Source organism: Heterodontus francisci, chromosome 9 (genome assembly GCF_036365525.1).
Source record: "Heterodontus francisci isolate sHetFra1 chromosome 9, sHetFra1.hap1, whole genome shotgun sequence".
In the NCBI taxonomy this organism is placed as follows: Eukaryota; Metazoa; Chordata; class Chondrichthyes; order Heterodontiformes; family Heterodontidae; genus Heterodontus; species Heterodontus francisci.
This window is the reverse complement of record NC_090379.1, coordinates 13,639,993-13,665,300: the sequence shown is the minus strand read 5'-3', so window position 1 is coordinate 13,665,300 and position 25,308 is coordinate 13,639,993. Positions and strand designations below refer to the sequence as shown.

Here is a 25,308-nt window from a genome sequence, read left to right as displayed (position 1 = left end):
TTTTTAAAATTTAATGTTTGTGCTTGGAGTGCTTTGTGCTTTTCAGTCAATTCACACCCTCTCTGTACTAACGCTTTGTCTTTCAGCACATCATTAACATACCGTTTGCCTTTGTTCCATGACATTCTGGTCAGTTATTCTCTGTGACCTTGTCCTATCAACACCTTCTCTTGTTACCTCTTGCCCTACCCCCCCCCCCCCCCCACTTTACTTGCTTAAAATCTTTTACATTTCTAATGTTTGTCAGTTCTGAAGAAGGGTCACTGACCTGAAATGTTAACTCTGCTTCTCTCTCCACAGTTGCTGCCAGACCTGCTGAGTATTTCCAGCATTTCTTGTTTTTATTTCAGATTTCCAGCATCTGCAGTATTTTGCTTTTATTAAATATAGCTCACCTGACTCCTGTCCTTGTCTACTTTCTTGAAACATTTATTCAACGACAGATTGTGTCTAACAGAGTTTTTCCACCCAGTTGGAGCATTTGCAAAGTAAGGAAAATGTTCTAGGATCCAGTTGTATATATCCTTAACAGGCAGGCGTTTGCTGGGTGAGTCCTCAATAGCCATAAATATGAGGCAGCTGAAAGAATATGGAGGTTTGCAGTTAGGGTTCTGCTTGGCATCATAGGGCTGGTCAGAATGAGCAGGGGAAGGAGGGGTATCCTCGTCAATATCCTGAACTGGACTGACACTACGCAGCACCGTGTCCCCAAAACTTTTGAGCAAGTTCTTGCTCTCATGCAACCAGTTCAGGTTCGTTAATTCTTCATCCTCCATGGCTACTTTTTCCAAACGGATGGCAGGCAAGTAACTGCTCGTTATGTCCAGCTCTTCAACTTCCTGGAGTGCCTTGGTTAGTGAGCTCCCTGGGTAACACTGGCTCAGTCCACTCGAAACACTAATTCCCGAGCCTTCTGGCTTCTTACTGGGAGGCATGACTGGACCCATTTAGACAGAGGCTCCTGATGAGAGGCAAAACAAAAACAAAAAAGTTAGGCCAGATGCGTACATCAGTAAACTAATTTCACCCCCGAAGCCACCGCCGCCACCCCCCCCCCCCGCCCCCCCCAACCAACCTCCTATGCCAATGAACCAAAATAACTGACTACAAATGGAACTTCAAGTCCCTTGAGCTTCTAAGCAGGAAAATTATATCATGGTTGACAGTAAAGTAATTTAGTTGCACTGTTGCTATAGCAACTTGCTGCTCTGTTTGTGCTTAATTTGCTTATTGCTAGTCTAGTCTGCAGGGATTTGACTAGCACTGTACCTCAATATTTTTTTGTACTTTGCAACCAACTTGTAGGACATTTCCTGGAACCTTAACTTAGTATTCAAAACATTGTAATCTGAGGCAGTGATAGGAAAGAAAAAACAAATCATGAAACAGCAACAGCTGAAGAAAAAAAAAGCATTGCTTTAAGCAATTTTACACAGCTAAACTTTACTTACAAGGCATAATTCAGTTGGAGGAGAGAAAACACATGTTTGTGTTCAAAGATGATGTTCTAAGATGATACTGCAATGAATTTCACTGACTTGGTCAAATATTTGATGAAAACAGAACATTCAAATTCCTTCAGTAATACTTTTCAATTTTACAAATTCTACAATTCTAGCTCCTCTGGTCAGTGAGTAGCTAATACAAGGTCCTAGATTTGATGTTTTGCCCATGCAGAGTTAACTCACTGCATCCAGCACGGTCTCAGTGCCCCAGCTTTAAGTAACTCTGGATTGTGCATGTGTGCTGGTCGGCTGTTAATACTTCTGAAACCAAATAGCCTGACAACACACATAGTTTGTACATAAATCATGTCTACTTGGATAAGGTACCTACGTGGAAATTTATTTGGGGGTGGGGGGGAGCAGAAAATTGGGAAAGAAAACTGAAGATATATTACATTCATCTCTCTGGACATCCTGCTCATAGTACAAAAGGAAAAAAAACTGGCCCCTAATCTTTGATAATGTTCCCAGCTCGCAACAAGCCAACTTTTGTGCCTATTCTACACAATTATTAGCACTGAACAGCAGCAGTGCATAAAGGGTCCTGGACAAAGCAAACTCTTCCCATTACAGGCCATGTTCCAATACTCCTGCGTAATCTTTCATCGTGTTTAAGTTAATATTGGGAGATGATTTGTACCGAAAAGTATTAATTTTTTAAAAACCTTAGTGTTTTTGTTGTGAAGGACGCGTTCAAGCACATTTGCTGGGGTAGGTAGCATGCTGAGGAGGAAACTGAAAAAGAATGCTTCGGTGCAGAGGGATCTGGGTGTCCTCATGCATGAATCGCAGAACGTTAGTATGCAGGTACAGCAGGCAATAAGGAAGGCAAATGGAATTTTGGCATTTATTGCTAAAGGAATAGAATATAAAAGTAGGGAAGTGTTGCTGCAACTGTACAAGGCATTAGTGAGACCGCACCTGGAGTAATGCGTAGAGTTTTGGTCCCCTTACTTGAGGAGGGATGTAGTTGCCTTGGAGGCAGTTCAGAGGAGGTTCACTAGATTGATTCCAGGGATGAGGGGTTTGTCTTATGAAGAGAGATTCAGAATTAGGCCTTTACTCTCTAGAGGTTAGAAGAATGAGAGGAGATCTAATTGAGGTATACATGATGATTAAGGGGATTGACAAAGTAGACGTAGACAGGATGTTTCCTCTTGTGGGGCAATCTAGAATGAGAGGTCATAGTTTTAGGATAAGGAGTAGCAGATTTAAATAAGAGATGAGGAGAAATTACTTCTCTCAAAAGGGTCGTGAGTCTGTGGAATTCACTACCTGAGTGCGGTGGATGCCGGGACATTGAGTAAATTTGAGGAGATAGACAGATTTTTAATTAGTAAAGGGTTGAAGGGTTATGGAGAACGGGCAGTAAAGTGGAGTTGAGGCAGAGAGGAGATCAGCCATGATCGTATTGAATGGTGGAGCAGGCTCAAGGGGCTGAATTGCCAATTTCTGCTCCTAGTTCTTATGACCTTATTAGAAAGTTTACAAAGTGCTCGAATGTTTCAATTGCTGTCCATGAACTGAGCCACGTGTGAATTTGTCTCAAAACCCACCATTTCTCCAGAAAGTCAACAATGTTTTGTGTGGCAGCACGTGGGCTCAAATCCCAGCCTTTGCTCATGACTGCACTTACTCTTTTCAAAGACACCAGCTGGGTATTGAGCCGCGGGGCCATGGAAACAGATTCCACCATGAGTAAGTACTACATGTTCCAACTCTGTACACACTTCAACATTCTTCATTACTTGGCCTCAGAGTGGCACTTGCAAAGGCTACTGAGATGTCCATTACCTACAAGTAGTGGTTGGGATGCTACAATTAGTTTCCACATTTCTGCACAAAAAAACGAGTAAGCAATAATGGAGGTGAAGTTGGTCTGTGTCAGTAGCACGGGCAATGGGCAGCCCAATTTACATCAGTTTCACTTTTCTTTTCCCTCGGCTTCAATAGTAAGGAAAATCAGGCGCGGTATGAGAATCACAGTTTCTTCATCACCCGTTCCCATGCAAGTGACATTGACAATTTCACACTGAATAAGTCAGCTCAGGTACCACTACTGATTATCTTGTAGCTCCTGCTTATAAGAGCATGTGGGAGTGTCAGGAAAGGACAAGATCAGAATCAGTTGCTGCATCCCTTTACCTAGAACTCATACATGAACAATGACTACTCGAGTGTCAGCTTTGGCTCAGTGGTAGCATTCTCATCTCTTAGTCAGAAGGTTGTCAGTTCAAATCCCATTCCAGAAACCTGAGCACATAACCTAGACAGTCGAGTGCAGTAGTGTTGGTAGTGCAGACTTCTGAATGAGACATGAAATAGTGGTCCCATCTGTCTTCTCAGCTGGGTGTTAAAGATCCCATGGCACTATTTGAAGAGCAGGGGAGTTCTTACCAGTCCTAGTCAATATTTATCCCTCAACCATCACTAAATGGGCTGGACTTTGCAGGGGACGTTGACAGTGAACTGCCAGTGTTTGCTGTTGTTACTCCTCTGAAACTGGCCACAACTTCAGGAAGTAGCGCATTCACAGATTAGCATAGAAATCCTGAAGTTGTGATGCATCACTCAGGGCTCTGACACATGCTATGCTGTGGATCCCCCTTCCACCCCCCGAGCTGGCAATCACTGAAATCAGTGAGAATTTCAACTCTCCAACTCCCACATCTCGATTTGAAATCCCATAGAAAGTTACTCCTGTTCAATCAGGTATAACCTGATTAATAAAATTTGATGCACAACAGAACTGGAATATAAAAATAATTTGATATTCGTGGAGTGCTGTTAACGGATTAGATTTTTAAGCTAATTTATTTTTCAAAATGTTTTAGCTTCCACCTTCACCCCACGTGCATGCCCTAATCCTTGTTCTATTTACAAAATAACTAAGTGATTTTATTTCACTTTTTTTGTTCCCTTTGTGTATATGTTCAGGACAGCCTGAAGACATCACTCCAACTCCACGCTGGAAATGCCCAGTAAAGATCAGTTGCAATGCCACCACAACGCGATAAAAGGTGACATTCTCACCAGAGAGAGATCGCTAGCTCTGACTTACTTTGAGAGGTCAGTGGCGAATGCTCTTGCTTTGCTGCAATCCCCAAATGCCAGGCCATTATCTGGTCAATATCTCATTGCTATTTGTGGGATCTCGCAGTGTGCAAATTGGTTACCGCGTTTCCTACATTGCAACAGTGCCAGTCAAAATGTTATGTATTTTGGAACATGAAAGGTACTATATAATTGCCAACCCTTTTTAGAAAAGTTAAAAGGAGAGCTGGCACACATGCCAATCAAGCTACACCTAGTTTGAGTCTACAAATTCAGAAGAGGAGTGGAAGAGGAAAAAATTGAGAGGAGAATCAGAGAGCCCAGGCTACAATTCGTAGGATAACAAAGTCTTAAAAAGCCAAGGAGGGAGGGAGGGGAAGTGCATTCAGAAACATACATAATTGATATTTACATGAAGCACCATCTATGCTAATAAATGGCAGACAGTCTAATAAACTTAACCAGCAAGAGACTCAACACACTTCATTCCCCATCACGCGGTTTTTATTATCTGCATTATTGCACTGTCTGAAAAGCTGATTAAAATATGGAACTGGCAGACACTGAAGGAACTAAGGCCACACTACCAACCACAAGTTTCCAATTTGGATCACAAGGATACAGGTCGCTCCAGCCTCTCTCACTTCTGCTGGCAAATGTCTTATTTCCAGCCTAGGTGCTGGATGGAAAATGCTAGCAGGGAACTCCACTTACGATTAACTTCGTTTAATCAGTTCTCCTATCATCCATCAAGTAATGTGGACTAATCCATGGAGAAGCCTGACTACCACCGTCATGTCACACCAAAAGGAGCTCCACTGGAGTTGAAGGAGTGGATGGGGGAATAAAAGCTGAATCTATATGGAAAAATAAGAGAGCACATGTGCAGACACTGACATCCTACTAGGAGTTGCAGGACACTATATGGTACATATACAGCTTAGGCACCAAAACTGGAAACACAAAAAACAGGTCACCAAGTATAGCACTGCATGTCTTTTAACTCATTCCTGCATATTGTGTGCAAAGGTGGCCAATACATCACAGGCGTTTGCTGCAAATTGGATTTACAGATGTAGCAGAACAGTCACTACTTGCAGGATGATAATCTGGAATGGATAGTAATCAACTCTAGAAGTAGTGCAGGACTCTTGCTGTTGTACAGCTCTACAGGACCAGCAGCTCTCTCTGGTACTCTCATCCAAGTGCCCATTTTCCACATGTAATCAGTGTGCTAGACCAACTGTGATAGGGAGGCCAGAGGAATGGGGTCAAAACCAAGCCAAATTTTGCCACAACTCAGGATGCACTTTAAAAGTTAGGTCACCAAATACAGACACTTGGGGGAAATCAGGAAATACTGACACAGTGTACCAGATTGTCACTTTGCCAGAGACTGGTTTACTCAGCTATGATCCCAACTACTAAAGAATGACTAATGGAGCTGAAAGTAATATTGGTCCCAGTTACTGCACTAATACCAATAAAATCAGAATATATGGCCACTTCAAACATAGTCTTATGAAAGATCACCGACCTGAAACGTTAACTCTGCTTCTCTCTTCACAGATGCTGCCTGACCTGCAGAGTATTTCCAGCACTTTGTTTTTATTTCAGATTTCCAGTATCTGCAGTATTTTGCTTTTATTTTGCTATTTATGGAAGCTTGTTATGTGAAAATTGACTCTTGTGTTCCCTACATTACAACAGTGACTACACTTCAAAAAGTACTTTATTGGCTGCAAAATGCTTTGGGTCGTCCTGAGGTCAGATAGGCACTATGAATGCAAGTTGTTTTCTTCTCTATATATACCTGGCTAGAATCACATTATAGAACCATACTGCAGTTCAACAGCTGATTTACAGACAGAATCTTTTAATTTGAAGATCTGAATAACAGTATTGTATAACATCCGATAATTTCCTACCCTTGAATAATCTAACATGTACACAAGGACATTAGTAATTATTGTCCCAGTATCTCCTCCTAGCCCCAGTGCTCAGGAAATAGATCAATTAAAAATAACAGCCCCTTACCTTGACAAATAAATTAATTGTTTGTGAAATTTGACAAACATTTAATCCTGCTTCTTGGTTCACAATTCATAATTTGTCAGGAAGTAATCTTTCTCCATTCTGCCCTGATACTGAAAACTAAACTATCCAAAATAGGCTGAATACACTTCTAGAAGGCAGCTTACAAAGTTTTCACTACTTACCGTGGCAGTGGTCTTGAAGCTGTTCAGCAAACAGGGTTGCAGAGCAAAACACAGCAGCAAATCCGCGAATGAAAGGAGGCTGGCTGACCCTGTTACAAGCAAGGACACTGCCAAACTGTCATTTTACTGTTCAACTGAACAGAAGGCTCACGTAATGACAACCACAAAACTCATTTAAACTCTCAAAAGGCAACTAATGAGCCCATTCATAGTGGTGATAAATTATTCACTACCAGCACTGATCCCACTCGGGATCAGAAAAGTAAACTTTAAACAAGAGACGCCAAGCCCTTACTCAGGAGAGAGAGAGAAAAAAAACTGTGCTACGTACTTCATTCAGCTGTGACTTACTCGAGGACTTTGCTACCTAGCGTGAAACTAACTGGTTAACCTCTTTTTTTAAAAAAAAAAGGACTAACCCTTTCATTTCAGGTTCCTTCTAACGGAGTTCCCTCATTTTCTCAACTTTATACAGCAGTGCTGAGGACAAAGGAAATTCATAGAAATAGAAAACAGATATAAAACAAATTCAGACTAGCTACCAAATATTCAGCCAGCTGGATTCCACCACCTTTTTGCTCAAGGGTGTTGGCAACAAACCTGCCCCAACAGTATTGCAGGTCTTTCCCCAGTAACCTGTTTAACGAGCAGGCTCATCCTACCAGGGATTGGTGAAAATCTTTCCCTTCCTGCAACATCGATCTCTTTCTCAGAACTTGATTTTAGTAACACCCAGCATATCAGTCAATCTCAGCTCAGAACACAATTAAAGCACAAACAAACCCTGCCCACTATACAGTAGGGAATTAGGATAAACAAAACAACTCTGGGAACAACTGTCGCAATGAATGACAGCTTCGCAGAGAGGTAAACGGAGAAGTCTGTTCAAAAAATGATTTGATTATTCCATCAACTTTCAACACAAACCTCAATAAAGTGGTCATTACAAATCAATTAAATTTCCCCACTTCGTGAATATCTATAACTATATATACAAAATGTGCAAAAGACAATCTGAATATGCTACTGTCGGTATGCTATATTTCAGTTGCGAAAATAAAACTTCATTAAAACAGGGCACAAGTTCCTGGCTCAATTTAGACATTGACTTAACTCCTTCAGTACTGGGAGATCACTTCGCAATGTTAAAAGAATGAGCATAATTTATATTCCACTTGTCACCATAAAGAAAAAGAATGAACCTGCATTTATATACTGCCTTTCATATCCTTCAGATTACCAAAAATGTTTCACAGCCAATTTCTTTTGAAATGTAGTCACTATTATGTCAGGTACACAAAGATCGCACATTAACAGTAAGATGATCACTAGTTCATTAACTGGTAGTATAGGTTGAGAAATAAATCTTGGCCAGGATACCGAGAGGTCCAATTAAATATTGAGACAAAAGCCATCATCTTCTGTCCTTGCCACAAACTCTGCTCCCACCACGATCACTGAGAGGTTGAACTAGTCTGGAGCAACAATTATTGGTAGGAGTGGTTTACAGGCAACCGAACAGTAGTAGCAATGTAGGGCGTGGTATAAATCAGGAAATTAGAAGTGCATGTAATCATAGGTGAGTTCAATCTACATATAGGCTGGGTAAACCTAATGAGCACCAATGCTGTGGAAGAAGAGATGGTTTTCTGGAAAAATCTGTTGAGGAACCAACTAGGGAACAAGCTATTTTGGATCTAGTATTACACAATGAGAAAGGGCTAATTAATAATCTGGCAGTAAAAGAACCTCGAGGGGAAAAGTGACCATAGTATGATGGAACTTTCCATTAAGTTTAAAAAAGATGTAGTTCAATCCGAAACTAGGGTCTTAAATCTAAACAAGAGAAATTATGAAGGTATGAGGAGCAAGTTGGCCATGGTGGATTGGAAAAGCACAATAAAAGGTTTGACAGTAGATTGGCAATGGCTAGTATTTAAAAAATTAATGCATGGTTTTCAAAAAGCATACATTCCTTTAAAGCAAAAGAACTCAATAGGGAAAGCAAGTCAGCCATGGTTAACAAAGGAAGTTAAATCAAAGGGGGAGGCTTACAAAGTTGCCAAAAAAAGCCGTAAACCAAAGGATTGGGAGAATTTTAGAATCCGGCAAAGGAGGACCAAGAAATTGATACAGGAGGAGAACAGAATATGAATGTCAACTAGCAAGAAATATAAATATGGATTGTAAACGCTTCTATAGGTATGTTAAAAAGGAAAAAATAATTGACAAAGACAAATGTGGGTCCATTATAGGCAGGGACAGGAGAATTTATAATGGGAAATAGAGAAATGGCAGAGAAGCTAAATAATTACTTCACGAAGGAAGATACAAGAAGTCTCCCTGAAATACTTGAGATCCAAGGATCTAGTGAGAATGAGGAACTGAAAGAAATTAGGATTAGTAAAAAAGTAGTATTAGAGAAATTAATGGGACTGAAAGTTGACAAATCCCCGGGACCTGATGATCTGCACCCCAGTGTTAAAAGAGATGGCTACAGAGATACTGTATGTACCTGGTAATCATCTTTCAAAATTCTATAAATTCTGCAATTCTGCCTGCAGATTGGAAGGCTGCAAATGTAACCCCATTGTTTAAGAAAGGAAAGAGAGAGAAAACAGGGAACTACAGATCGGTTAGCCTGATGTCGGAAGTAGGGACAATACTATAAAGGATGCGATTATTGGACGCTTCGAAACTAATGGTCTGATTGAGCAGAGTCAACATGGATTTATGAAGGGGAAATCATGTTTGGAAATCTTGAGTTTTTTTGAAGATGTTACTAGCGCAGTGGATAAAGGGGAATCAGTCGATGTGGTGTATTTGGACTTTCAGAAGGCTTTTGATAAAGTCCCACATAGGTTGCTAAGCAAAATTAAAGCGCATGAGATTGGGGGTAATATACCAACATGGATTGACGATTGGGTAACAGGCAGAAAACAGAGTAGGAATAAATGGGTCATTCTCAGGTTGGCAGGCTGTGACCACTGCTTGGGCCCCAGCTGTTCACAATCTACATCAATGATTTGGATGTGGGGACCAAATGTAATATTTCCAAGTTTGTGGATCACACAAAACTTGGTGGGAACATGAGTTTGAGGAGGATCTAGAATGACAGAGCAGGCTTGAAGGGCTCAATGGCCTACTCCTGCTCTTGTGACTATTCACAAACTGTGTGTCCTATCTGAACTTGACTTGAGCATCCGAACCCATATATTGTCCGTCACCAAGTCCGCCTACTTCTACTTCCGTAATATCATTTGTCTCACCACATCCACTGCTGAAACCTTCATCCATGCTTCTGTTACCTCCAAACTGGACTTCAAATCCTTGCTTGGCCAGTCTCGCATGAACACAAGAAATAGGAGGAGAAGGCCTTATGGCTCCGAGACTGCACTGCCATTCAATAAGATCATGGCTGAACTTCTACCTTAACTCCACTCATCTTTTCCCTATACCCTTATTCCTCAATACCAATAACCCATCAATCTCAATCCTGAAAAGAGAAATGAACTGAACTTCCACAACCTTCGCGGGTAGAGAATTCCAAAGATTCATAACCACCTGAGTGAAGAAATTGCTCATCTTGGTCCTAAATGGTCAATGCCTTGTCCTGAGATTACAATTCCAAGTATTATTTAGAATTGCTTTTTGGGACGTGAGCATCGCTGGCAAGGCCAGCATGAGTTACCCATCCCCAATTGTCTTCAAGGTGGTGATTCTAATATTTACACCTGCCCTCCATTAACTTCAGCTCATCCAAAACTCTGCTGCCTGTCTCCTAATTCACACCAAGTCCTATTTACCTATTACCTCTTTGCTCACCGGCTTACATTGGCTCAAATTTAAAATGTGTTATAATCTCTCCATGGCCTCGTGCCATTCCATCTCTCTCACCTCCTCCAGCCCTACAACCTTCAAAGATCTCTGTCTAACTAACTTGCTTGAGTTTTTTGATGAGGTAACAGAAGTTTGATGAGGGTAATGCTGTTGATGTGGTGTACATTGACTTCCAAAAGGCATTTAATTTGATAAAGTGCCACATAACAGGCTTGTCAGCAAAATTAGAGCCATGGAATAAAAGAGACAGTAGCAGTATGATATGAAATTGGCTGAGTGACAGCAGAGTAATTGTTGTTTTTTGAACTGGTGATGGTATATAGTTAGGCTCCCCAGGGGTCAGTGCTGGGACTTCTGCTTTTCTTGATATGTATGAATGACCTAGACTTTAGTCCACAGGGCACAATTTCAAAATTTGCAGATGACACAGAACTTGGAAGTATTGTGAATTCTGAGGAGGATAGTGAAAAATTTCAAGAGGACACAGACAGGCTGTCAAATGGGCAGACAAGTGGCAGATGAAATTTAGTGCAATAGTGTGAAATGGTATATTTTGGTAGGAAGAATGAGAAGCAAAGAAAAGTTAAAGGGTATAATTCTAAAGGGGTGCAGGAGCAGAGGGACATGGGGATGTATGTGCACAAATCATTGAAGGTTGCAGGGCAGGCTGAGAAAGTCTTTAATAAAGCATATGGAATCCTGGGCTTAATAATAGGGGCATAGAAGAGGTTATGATAAACTGGTATAAAACACTGGTTTGGCTTCAACTGGAGTATTGTGTCCAGTTCTGCACACCACACTTTAGGAGTGATGGAAAGGCATTAGAGGGTTCAGAAAAGAATCATGAGAATGGTTCCAGGACAAGGAACTTCAGTTACGTGAACAGATTGGAGAAGCTGGAGCTGTTCTCCTTGGAGAAGAAAAGGTTGAGGAGATTTGATAGAGGTGTTCAAAATCATAAGGGATCTGCACAGATTAGATAGAGACAAACTTCCCATTGGTGGAAGGATTGAGGACATGAGGACACAGATTTAAAAGCAATTGGCAAAAGAAGCAAAGGCGATACGAGGGAAAAAAAATTTGCACAGCAACTGGTTAGGATCTGGAATGCACTGCCTAAGAGTTTGGTGGAGGCAGATTCAATTGTGACTTTCAAAAGGGAATTAGCTAATTATCTGAAGAGAAAACATTTGCAGGGCTACAGGGAAAAGTCAGGGGCGTGGGACTAGGCAAGTTGCTCTTGCAGAGAGCCGGCATGGATACAATGGGCCAAACGGCCTCCTTCTGTGCTGCCACAATTCTATGATTCTCTGTGTTTCCCCAATTCTGGCCTCTCGAGCATCCCCAAATTCCACTGTCCCACCATCACTGGCCATGCCTTCAGCTGCTAGGCCCTATGCCCTAGAATTAGCCCCCCCAAACCTCTGACTCGCTTTCCTCCTTTAAGACACTCCTTAAAACCTACCTCTGATCATCTGCTGCTGTGAAGTGCCTTTTACTACTTTGAAGGGACTCTATAAATGTAAGTTGTTGCTGTTGAACTCCCGTGCTTCTACAATGACCAGATCAGGCACACAGGCCCTCTGCGTAACATCACATTTGAAAGACAATGCAGCAATTCCACAGTTCTGCACTTAAGTTTCAACTTAGAATCATGCACAAGTCCAGGAGTAATACTTGAAACTACAACTTTTTGACGAAATGCGATTACGGGCATAAAGCCACAGGTGTAAACTAAAACAATTTAGGGAAGGAAATCTACCGTCCTTATCCAGTCTGGCCTACAAATGACTCCAGATGCTCAGCAATGTGGTTGACTCAAATGCCCTTTGAAAAAGTCTAACAAACCACTCAGTTGTCAAGGAGGCAGCTCACCACCACCTTCGCCAAGGCCATTAGGGATAGGCAATAAATGCTGGCTTTGCCAGCAACACCCACATCTTGCAAATGAGTTTTTTAAAAAACCATACAAGTCAACCTTCCTGGATAGAAAAGCAAATCATTATCTGGTCACGATTCACTTGCGGTTTGTGGCTCCTCATTATGCGCAATTTGGATGAACTGATAAACTAGGCTACAATTCCAATCAAAGACTGAGGAAGTGCTGCATTGTCAGATGTGTCATCTTCAGGTGAGATTCTAAACCTAGTCATCTGTCTATTCCAGTAAACTTTAAAAATCCCAGATCTATTCATAGAGCAGGGAGCACAACCAGTTCACTGGCCAATCTTTCATCCTCAACCCCAACATTAAAAGCAGATTAACTGACTATGCGTCTCAGTACTACTTATAAGGTCTTATTTTGTAGATATATGACTGACTCATTTACCCCGTACTTTCAATTAATTCATTGCACATGGAGTGTTTGTGGAGCTTTTCTCCAAGCAGCAATGATGAAGTGCTTTACAAATGCAAATCAAATTTGTCATCAGTACCCTCATGCACTGGTTGCAACGTGTTGGAGTACATTCCAAAACTACTGTAAGACACTTTGGATGTCCTCAGATTGTGAATGGTGCTACAGAAGTGCCAGTCCTTTCATTTCAGTGAAAAAGTTACTGACGGGATTTTAGAAAGCAACACAACTGTAAAAAATTGTATTCTGATTTTGAAATTCATGCTGCTGGGATAAGTAGAATCTTGTAGCATTGTAAGCACCATGTACAACAAAAACATCATTCGTAGCTTTCACCCATCCCTGGGTTTTAGAGGTGGCCAGGTGCATAGTAATGATTGAAAGAATGATTCCATTGTTTCTAAATCCTTTGGATGACAACTCTTGCCACAGCCTTCTCCTCAAGCCCACATTTGTGTTGTGCAGCCCGTATCGTCCGAAGCAAAGGCCTTTTTGCTGGTCATGGATTTGGTTTCTATTTGATACTGCATGTGACAATTTATACAACTGAGGTCACTCTTGTTAACCAAACTGAAGAGACAAAACAGCATAAAAACATCCCACCTACTTTAGTAAAGAAATATAGTACAAATCCTAATTAAGAGCAGTATAAGAGAATTGGACCTGCCCTTCTAATTATGGCATCAAGTCTATAAGCAAATCATTCGGGGCTAAAGTATCTGATTGCTGAGCATGATGCCAGTTCAATACTGGTGATTTCAGACCTTCCCTTTACAGGTAGAAATAAATCTAAAACCAGGTGAAGTTTTTAATATTTTAAAATTCCATATGTACATGCTTAGTGTAAAAACTAGAAGTATGTGGAAGAAAAAGTGACAGCTTGGGAATAAAAAACAGATGAAAATAAACTTGAGATGTTTGTAAGGCAATGCCACCATGGTTGCTTCGTAGCTCTGCAGGAAGCACACTACACTGACATGCTTTGGTCCACATCCTCTCTTTCTTAACTGTGCATCCAAATTCAGGTACAGTCAAATTTCTCCAGTGCAAATTCTGTCAACATTTTTTTTTAAATATTCTTTCTTGGGTCAAAAGTGTTACTGGCAAGGCAAGCTCATCCCAAATTGCTCCAGTAGCTGGTGGTGAGCCGCCTTCTTGAACCGCTGCAGTCCATGCGGTGTGGGTATATTCACTGTGCTGTTAGAGAGGGAATTCCAGGATTTTGACCCAGCGACAGTGAAGCAACAGCTATATAGTTCCAAGTCAGGATGGTGTGTGATTTGGAGGGGAACTTGCAGGCGATGGTATTCCCATACATCTGCCGCCCTTGTCTTTCTAGATGGTAGAGGTCGTGGGTTTGCAAGCTGTTGCCCGAGTACGTTTGGCGCGTTGTTGCAGTGCAGCTTATAGATGGTACAGAGCTGCCACTGTGCGTCAGTGGTGGAGAGAGCGAATGTTTACAGTAGTAGATGGGGTGATCAAGCAGGCTGCTTTGTCCTGGATGGTGTTGAGATTCTTGAGTCTTCTCAGTGCTGCACCCATCCAGGCAAGTGGAGAGGATTCCATCACACTCCTAATTTGGGATGACCTGGACAATATCAAGGCTTGGGCTGATAAGAGGCAAGTAACATTCGCACCACACAAGTGCCAGGCAATGACCATCTCAAACAAGAGAAAATCTAACCATCTCCCCTTCACATTCAATGGCATTACAATTGCTGAATCCCCACGATCAACATCCTGTGGGGCTACCATTGACCAGAAACTGAACTGGAGTAGCCATATAAATACTGTGGCTTCAAGAACAGGTCAAAGGCTAGGAATCCTGTGACAATTAACTCACCGCCTGTCTCCCAAAGCCTGTCCACCATCTACAAGGCACAAGTCACAAGTGCGATGGAATACTTTCCATTTGCCTGGATGGGTGCAGCTCGAACAACACTCAAGAAGCTCAACATCATCCAGAACAAAGCAGCCTGCTGTTTGGCACCTCATCCATAAACATTCATTCCCTCCACTACCGACGTATAGTGGCAGCAGTGTGTACCATCTACAAGAAGCACTGCAACACAACACCAAGGCTCCTTCAATAGCACCTTCCAAACCCACGACCTCTACCACCTGGAAGGCCAAGGGCAGCAAATGCATGGGAACACCACCTGCAAGTTACACACCATTCTGACGAGGAACTATATCGCCGTTCCTTCACTGTTGCTGGGTCAAAATCCTGGAATTCCTTTCCGAACAGCACTGCAGGTGTACCTACCCCACATGGACTGCAGCGGTTCAAGAACGCATCTCACTACCACATTCTCATGGTCAATTAGGGACAGGCAATAAATGCTGGCCTGGCCAGCAACACACACATCTCCATAAACAAATACAAGTCACTGAACTAGTAACCCAGAGACCCAGGGCATTGCTCTGGGGACATGGGTTCAAATCCCACCACAGCAGAAGATGGAATCTGAATTCAATTAATAAATCTGGAATTAAGCGCTAGTCTAATGACGGCCATGAAGCCATTGTCAATTGTTGTAAAAAACCCATCTGGTTCACTAATGTCCTTGAGGGAAGGAAATCTGCTGTCCTTACCTGGTCTGGCCGACATGCGACTCCAGACCCACAGCAATGTGGTTGACTCTTAACTGCCCTCTGAAATGCCATAGCAAGCCACTCAGTTGTATCTAACCACTACGAAGTCAATAACAAAGAATGAAACCGGACAGACCACCCGGCATCGACCTAGGCACCGGAAACGACAACGGCAAACCCAGCCCAGTCGACCCTGCAAAGTCCTCCTTACTAACATCTGGGGGCTTGTGTCAAAGTTGGGAGAACTGTCCCACAGACTAGTCAAGCAACAGCCTGACATAGTCACACTCACGGAATCATACCTGACAGATAATGTCCCAGACACTGCGATCACCATCCCCAGGTATGTCCTGTCCCACCGGCAGAACAGACCCAGCAGAGGTGGTGGCACAGTGGTATACAGTAGGGAGGGAGTTGCCCTGGGAGTCCTCAACATCGACTCCAGACCCCATGAAGTCTCATGGCATCAGGTTAAACATGGACAAGGAAACCTCCTGCTGATTGCCACCTGCTGCCCTCCCTCAGCTGATGAGTCAGTACTCCACCATGTTGTACACTACTTGAAGGAAGCAGTGAGGGTGGCAAGGGCACAGAATGTACTCTGGGTGGGGGACTTCAATGTCCATCACCGAGTGGCTCGGTAGCACCACTACTGACCGAGCCCGAAAGGACATCGCTGCTAGACTGGGTATGCCGCAGGTGGTGAGGGAACCAAGAGAGAAAAACATACTTGACCTCGTCCTCACCAATCTGCCTGCCGCAGATGCATCTGTCCATGACAGTATTGGTAGGAGTGACCACCGCACAGTTCTGTGGAGACGCAGTTCTGCCTTCACATTGAGGATATCCTCCATCGTGTTGTGTGGCACTATCACTGTGCTAGATGGGATAGATTTCGAACAGATCTAGCAATACAAAACTGGGCATCCATGAGGCACTGTGGGTCATCAGCAGCAGCAGAATCGTACTCAACCACTAGCTGAAACCTCATGGCCTGGCATATCCCCCACTCTACCACTACCATCAAGCCAGGAGACCAGCCCTGGTTCAATGAAGAGTGCAGGAGGGTATGCCAGGAGCAGCACCAGGCATACCTCAAAATGAGGCGTCAACCTGGTGAAGCTACAACACAGGTCTACCTGAGTGCCAAACTGCGTAAGCAGCATGCGATAGACGAGCCAAACAATCCCACAACCAATGGATCAGATCTAAGCTCTGCAGTCCTGCCACAACCAGCCGTGAGTGGTGGTGGACAATTAAACAACTAACTGGAGGAGGTGGCTCCACAAATATCCCCATCCTCTGATGGGGGAGCCCAGCACATCAGTGCAAAAGATAAGGCTGAAGCATTTGCAACAATCTTCAGCCAGACGTGCAGAGTTGATGATCCATCTCAGCCTCCTCCTGAAGTCCCCAGCATCACAGATGCCAGACTTCAGCCAATTCGATTGATATTGATATCAAGCAACGACTGAAGGCACTGGATACTGCAAAGGCTATGGGCCCTGACAATATTCCGGCAATAGTACTGAAGACCTATGCTCCAGAACTTGCCGCGCCCCTAGCCAAGCTGTTCCAGTACAGCTACAACACTGGCATCTACCCAGCAATGTGGAAAATTGCCCAGGTATGTCCTGTACACAAAAAGCAAGTTAAGTCCAAACCGGCCAATTTCCGCCCCATCAGACAGTAATCCATCAGTAAAATGGTGCCATCAACAGTGCTATCAAGCAGCACTTGCTCAGTGATGCTCAGTTTGGGTTCTGCCAGGGCCACTCAGCTCCTGACCTCATTACAGCCTTGGTTCAAACATGGACAAAAGAGCTGAACTCTAGAGGTGAGGTGAGAGTGACTGCCCTTGACATCAAGGCAGCATTTGACAGAGTATGGTATCAAGGAGCCCTAGCAAAACAGAAATCAAAGGGAATCAGGGGGAAACTCTCCGCTGGTTGGAGTCATACTTAGCGCAAAAGAAGATGGCTGTGGTTGTTGCAGGTCTGAGCTCCAGGACATCACTGCAGGAGTTCCTCAGGGTAGTGTCCCAGGCCCAACCATCTTCAGCTGCTTCATCAATGACCTTCCTTCAATCATAAGGTCAGAATTGGGGATGTTCGCTGTTAATTGCACAACGTTCAGCACCATATACGACTCCGCAGATACTGAAGCAGTTCGTGTAGAAATGCAGCAAGACCTGGACAATATCCAGGCTTGGACTGATAGGTGGCAAGTAACATTTGCACTACACAAGTGCTGGGCGATGACCATCTCCAACAAGAGAGAATCTAACCATCTCCCCTTGACATTCAATGGCATTACCATCGCGGAATCCCCCACTATCAACATCCTAGGGGCTGCCATTGACCAGAAACTGAACTGGAGTAGATATATAAATACCGTGGCTACAAGAGCAGGTCAGAGGCTAGGAATCCTGCGGCGAGTAACTCACCTTCTGTCTCCCCAAAGCCTGTCCACCATCTACAAGGCACAAGTCAGAAGCGTGATGGAATACTCTCCACTTGTCTGGATGGGTGCAGCTCCAACAACATTCAAGAAGCTCGACACCATCCAGGACAAAGCAGCCCACTTAATTGGCGTCCCACCCTCAACATTCACTCCCTCTACCACCGATGCACAGTGGCAAGATGCACTGCAGCAACGCACCAAGGCTCCTTGGACAGCACCTTCCAAACCCACAACCTCTACCAATTATAAAGGACAAGAACAGTAAATGCATGGGAACACCACCACCTACAAGTTCTCCAAGTTACACACCATCCTGAGTTGGAACTATATTGCCGTTCCTTCACTGTTGCTGGGTCAAAATCCTGGAACTCCCTTCCTAACAGCACTGTGGGTGTACCTACCTCACATGGACTGCAATGGTTGAAGGCAGCTCACCGCCACCTTCTCAAGGGCAATTAGGGATGGGCAATAAATGCTGGCCTAGCCAGCGACTGGGATGTTGGTGTCACTGGCAAGGCCAGTATTTGCTGCCCATCCCTAATCGTTTTAGACAACTGAGTGGTTGGGCAGTTAAGAGTATGGAGTTACATACAGAGACCGCAGAAGTGAGGTGAGAGTGACTATCCTTGACATCAAGGCAACATTTGATTTGAGTGTAGCATCAATACACCCTCGCAAAATTTGAAGTCAAATAGAATCGGGGGGAAAATTCTCCTGGCTGGAGTCATAGCTAGCACAAAGGAAGACAGTTGCAGTTGTTGGAGGCCAATCATCACTGCCCCAGTACATCACTGCCAGAGTTCTCAGGGTAGTGTCGTAGGCCCAGCCATCTTCAGCTGCTTCCCTAAAAAGGACATTATATGGCTGATCCAGTTAGTTTCTGGTCAATGGCATTCCCACCGTTCCCCCCCCCCCCAGGATGTTGATGGTAGGGGATTCAGTGATGATAACGCAGTTAGAGGTCATGGGGAGATGGTTAGATTCTCTCATCGGAAATGGCCACTGCCTGGTACTTATGTGCACAAATGTTACCGGCCACTCATCAGCCCAAGCCTGAATGTTGTCTCCTTCTTACTGCATGCTGGCATGGACTGGGGTTGTGAATGGTACTTAACACTGTGAAATCATCAGCAAACATCCCCACTTCTGACCTTATGTTGGAGGAAAGGTCATTGATGAAGCAGCTGAAGATGCCTCAGCCTACAACACTACCCTGAACTCTGGCAATGATGTCCTGGGGCTGAGATGATTGGTTTCCAACAACTGCAACAGTCTCCCTTTGTGCTAGGCATGACTCCAACCAGGAGAATTATCCCCCCCCCACCATTCCCACTGACTCCAAATTTTTCTAGGGTATATCTTGATGCTATACTCAATCAAATGTTGCCTTGATGTCAACGATGATCACTCTCACCTTACCTCTGGAATTCAGCTAATTTGCCCAACGCTGTAATGAGGTCTGGAGCAGAGAGGCCCTGGCGGACCTCTGGAGTACTGGTGAGCAGGTTTTTGCTGCTTGTCAGCACTTCAATGACATCTTCCATCACTTTGCTGATGATTGAGAGTGGACTGATGGGATGGTAATTGGCCAGATTGGATTTGTCCTGCTTTTTGTAGACAGGACATACCTGGGCAATTTTCCACATTATCAGATAGAAACCTGTTTGCAGCTGTACTGGAACAGTTTGGCTAAGGGCACGGCTAGTTCTGCAGCATAAGTCTTCAGTACTACAGCCAGGATGCAGTCAGGGCCCATAGCCTTTGCTGTATCCAGTGCATTCAACTGTTTCTTGAAATTGCATGGAGTGAATCCAATTGGCTGATGACTGGCGTCTTGATAGTCATAGAGATATACAACACTTAAACAGGCCCTTCGGCCCACCGTGTCTGTGCCAACCATCAACCACCTACTTATACTAATCCTACATTAATCCCATATTCCCTACCACATCCCCACCTTCCCTCAATTCTCCTCCCACCTACTTGCACTAGGGGCAATTTACAATGGCCAATTTATCAACCTGCAAGTCTTTGCTGTGGGAGAAAACCGGAGCACCCGGAGAAAACACATGCGGTCACAGGGAGAACTTGCAAACTCCGCACAGGCAGGACCCAGAACTGAACCCGGGTCACTGGAGCTGCGAGGCTGTGGTGCTAACCACTGCGCCGCCCTGATGCTGGGGACCTCAGGAAAACGTCGAGATGGGTCATTCACCAGCACCTCTGGCTGAAGATGGCTGCAAATGCTTCAGCCGTCTTTTGCACTGATGTGCTGGGCTCTGCCATCATTCAGGTGGGGCTGTTTGTGCAGCCTCCACCAGTTTGTTTAATTGTCCGCCACTATTCACGACTGGATGTGGCAGGACTGCAAGGCTTTGATCTGATTCGTTGGTTGTGCGATCTATTATCTCTGTCTATTACATGCCGCTTCCGCTGTTTAGCATGCATGTGTTGTAGCTGGTCGAGTGAAGGATATGCCAGACCATGAGAGTACAGATTGTGGTTGAATACAATTTTGCTGATGGTCCACAGCGCCTCATGGATACTCAGTTTTAAGCTGCTGCATCAGTTCTGAATCTCTTTCATTTAGCACAGTCGTATTGCCACATAATATAAAATATTCTCAGTGTGAAGACAGGACTTAATCTCCACAAGAACGGGACGGTGGTTACTCCTACCAATACCGTCATGGACGGATGCAACTGCGACAGGTAGACTGGTGGGGATGAGGTCATGTTGGTTCTCTCACCAACTGCCACAGGCCCAGTACGGCAGATGTGTCCTCCAGGACTCAGTCAGCTTGGGCAGTACTGGTGCTACCTAGGCACTCTTGGTGATAGACACTGAAGTCTCACAGCCAGAGTACATTCTGTGCTCTTGCTACCCTCAGTACTACTACCAAATTGTGTTCAACTTGGAACAGCACTGATTCATTCATCAGTTAAGGGAAAGCAGTAGGTAGTGATCAGCAGGAGATTTCCTTGCCTGATGGCATGGGATCTCATGGGGTCTGGAGTCAATATTGAAGACTCCCAGGATCATTCCCACCATGCACCCTCCCCCCCCAACTTTATAACCCTGTGCTGCCACCTCTGGTGGGTCTGTCCTACCAGTGGAACAGGACATACCCAGGAATAGTGGTGGAGTCGTCTAGGATATTGGCCGCAAGGTATGATCCGGCGAGTATAACTATACCAGGCTGTTGCTGGACTCGTCTGTGGTACAACTCTCCCAATTTTGGCACAAGACCCCAGGTGTTAGTGAGGAGGACTTTGCAGGTTCGACTGGGCAGGGTATGCCTTTGTAGTTTCCGCTGCCTTGGTTGATTCCAGGTGGGCCGCTCAGTTTTCTTAGTTAACTTTTCTGTAGGAGTTTGATACAGCTGAGCGGTTTGCTGCCCATTTCAGAGGGCAGTTAAGAATCAATCACATTGCTGTGGATTTGGAGTCACATGTAGGCCAGACAGAGTAAGGACGGCAGATTCCCTTGTTGTTCTGATGAAAGGTCACAGACCTGAAACATTAACTTTGCTTCGCTCTCCATAGATGCTGAGTGCTTCCAGTACTTGGTTTTTGCGACAGATTCCCTTCCCTGAAGGACATTAGTGAACCAGATGAGCTTTTTTCGACAATCTGGTAGGTTCATTATTAATGGGACTAGCATTTTTCCAGATTTAATTAATTGAGTTTAAATTCCACTGCGCCCCTCCCACCCCCCCAGCCCGCCCACCCAGCAGCTGTTGGAATTTGAACTCATGCCACCTGAGCATTAGTCTGGGCCCTCTGGACTATTAGTCAATTAACATTACCACGATGACACCGTTTCTCCTGCCCCCCACCCCACTGCTCCGAAGGATGGTACTTCTCAAGCCACTGCCAAAATCAAAATCCAACCCTCCCAGAAGGAGGCAACAGTGCAGATAACAGAAGAATTTGTTGCCCTCACTCTTGTACCCTCATAAGGTCACTTGTACATAGGAACATAGGAGCAGGAGAAGGCCATTCAGCCCATTGAGCTTACCCTGCCATTCAATATGATCATGGCTGATCATCCACTTCAATGCCTTTTTCCCTACACTATCCTCATATCCCTTTATGTCATTGGTATTTGGAAATCTATCAATCTCTGCTTTAAATATACTCAATGACTGAGCTTCCACAGTCCTCTGGGACAGAGAAGTCCAAAGATTCACAACGCTTTGAATAAAGAAATTTCCCCTCATCTCTGTTCTAAGTGGCTTCCCCCTTATTTTGAAATTGTGTCCCCTGGTTCGAGACTCCCCAACCAGGGTAAACATCTTAGCTGCATCTACCCTGTCTATCCCTTTAAATATTATGTAGGTTTCAATGAGATCACCTCACGTTCATCAAAACTCTAGAGAATACAAGTCCACTTTCCCCAATCTCTCTTCATTCCAGGAACAAGTCTATGTCAAAGAAATTCTTGGAACGTAATCTTGCCGTCAAAGACAAGTTCAATGCATCAGTATCACAAAAATATGATGTACTAAATCTTGATTCCCACAATATATCTGAAGATTATAATCTCCTAAGCTTTCAACATGTCTAAAAGTTACTGGACTAAAAATAATTTCCACCCATATTTCAAAACAAATTTTCATTATTGCTTGCATTAAAATGTTGCAGTACTCATTTGTTTGATGAGTTTTGAAAGAATTCTACACTCAAAGATATTTGCTTAATGCACCATGTGGAGTTAAATTGTAAGCACATTCTTTATAGAAGCATTTACCATTTTGGTTGCATTTTTGCAGCCGGAAACTAAATTGTCAATTTGGCTCTGCATCTACATCAAATCATCAGTGCAAGCCCCATTTCCGATGAGCGCAATAACCTAAGTTAATACTTCACCACAGTATTGAGGGAGTAACATTAACTTGTATTTACAGTAAAAGCTTTATTATCCGCCATGTGCCAGACATGAGGGGTGCCGGATAATCGAAAATTACGGTGAATCAAGAGTTGTACTTACCAAGACAATATAATACTTTTAATTTTAAGAAAATAATTACATACAAAGTACAAGAACAACACACTCAATAAAATGGTGGATACAGACAATTTAGACTGTTGGTAGTGCCACTAAGTTGACTATTGGCAGCATCACTAACTGATGCAGTGAACAATCGACTGCACTTGGGAAAACTCAGCCCGGGAGAGCTTTGGGTGAGGTCTGGAGATGCCGGATGAATTCTGGTTATCACAATAGAGTCTTGTTTGGGGAGATTTTGGAAATTCCAGATAATAGAGCTTGCTGTTGGTAAAGTGCCAGATAACAAAGCTTTTACTTTACATAGTAATTTAACATAATTAACATAATAAAATGTGCTAAGGCCCTTCACAGGGGTACTATAAAACAATATGATACAGAGTCACATAAGGAGCTAGATCTCTATAAAGATTGTCTCATGACCGCTGCAAGAACCACATAAGGCACATGACTCAGAACAAAGCCATTGTTGCAGACCAGTTGCCAGTGTGTAGTTCCCGTGCCACGAACTATATTAACAAACATAAATCCCAAGACCTGTAGAGTCCCATGTATTATACAGCCACTTTCTCATGAATCTAGAGTTGCTATTGAATTAAATTCCTCCTGTCTTTTCCACTAAGTATGTGAAACACGTCTTGAATGCACGTGCTTGCATCACAACTATTTGATATCACAATGCACAAAGCAACACAGAATTGGTGCCACGTCGATTGCCAGTCACAGCTTGTTTTTACACATGCAAAGATGCCAACTTTTAAGTGTCAACTAAACCACACATTGAACCATCTCTGCATCTATTCCCAGGTCCATTCTGCCTGCACTGGACTTGTGGCATGATGTTTTCAGATCTGCTCTGTACTTCCATGAAGCTTCTAGCACAGTAATTTGTAACTTTCACTGAAAAAAGTGAGAACACCCCATAATCCAATGCAATAAAAATTAGAATTCATCTTATACAGTAATAAAGAACTAGCAGGCTAATTCTAAACACACAGTCATGGAATCAATCACAAAAACAGTGGTAACGTTCCCAAAATTGTGCAATAAAAATGGAATTTAACTTACTCGGTTACATATGATGATGATATTTGTGTGTTAGAAAAACATTGAGACCTTGCTGGTTTTCTCCAAAAGTGCAAATTTCCATTTTGTTTTGAACAGTAGAGGACAGATAGATAACAGGACATGACTTATTGACTCACTTGGTACAAAGGACATGCACTGCTTGTACCAATATTACATGCGAAGACTTAATATCATCAATGGTTCTCAGTGGTTTCATATTCATCTAAAAAAGGTCCAATACTCACTTATTTAGGATGACTGGAACTTTGGATATAGAATGGGAGAGAGAGAGAGCACCCCCACCCTCCCCCCATAACATCAGTTTGTTTACTTAACTGAATGCATCACATCACTGATCATAGAGTCAGTCAGTCATTTACAGCACAGGAGGAGGCCATTCAGCTCATCAAGTCCATGCCGGCTCTCCAGGGAGCTATCCAGTCAGTCCCACTCCATCTCCATAGTCCTACAAGTCTATTTCCCTCAAGTGGCCATCCAACTTTCCCTTGAAGTCATTGATTGCCCACCAGGGTGGTGGAAATGGAAACAGCTAGTTTCAGGTCATTACCACTGCGTAAAAAAGTTCTTCCTCATATTCCCCCTGCATATTTGTACTATGTACAGGATGATTTCACTGAAGGGAAGAATAATTAATGCAAGTCCACCCACTTTCCCAATGATCCCATTCTTCTGCTTTACTAAAAAGGTCACTTTTTCTTTAAATGTAAGTCAATATTTGGCTCTGGTTTTCAACATTTTAATGTGATTTTGAAGTGGCCAAAACAGAAAATTCCAGTAAAAAGAATGGTTAAAATTACTAAGTGAAAAAACAGAGACCAATGCATTGGTACCTGGCAGTTTTTGAAATCACTGCCAATTGTGCTCAACTGCAAACAGAAGCCGAATTGCAAGATTTATTTTTTGGCAGCAAGCCGAGCTCTCCTTTGCCACAAGTGATCATACAGTTAGGTTTAAATTAGTGACAAAGAATCTACCATGATAATTTCCATTTTTGTTCTTTAAAAAAACATTATTGCACTAAAAATAGATCTCATTAATGAGCCGGCCTGGGGGTGGGAAAAGAGACAAGCTCTTCTCAGATTTGCTCTCTGCCTAACAATGGGAGGTGTGCAAAAATTGCCCATTGTGGGAAAGCCTTGCTCTGAAAACCCATGTATTACCAGTGTGTGGTACTAAA

General features: G+C 43.4%; 1 protein-coding gene across 5 annotated transcripts in view; it reads right to left on the bottom strand.

Moving 5' to 3' along the window:
* foxn3 (forkhead box N3) overlaps positions 1-25,308 on the bottom strand; it is a 408,688-nt gene that overhangs the window by 266,645 nt on the left and 116,735 nt on the right. For all 5 annotated transcript variants that reach the window (XM_068038574.1, XM_068038575.1, XM_068038573.1 and 2 more), the window contains exon 2: positions 396-961. In XM_068038574.1, coding sequence (XP_067894675.1) covers positions 396-947 — 552 coding nt within the window. In that variant the 5' untranslated portion in view covers positions 948-961. The remainder of the gene's footprint in view (positions 1-395; positions 962-25,308) is intronic.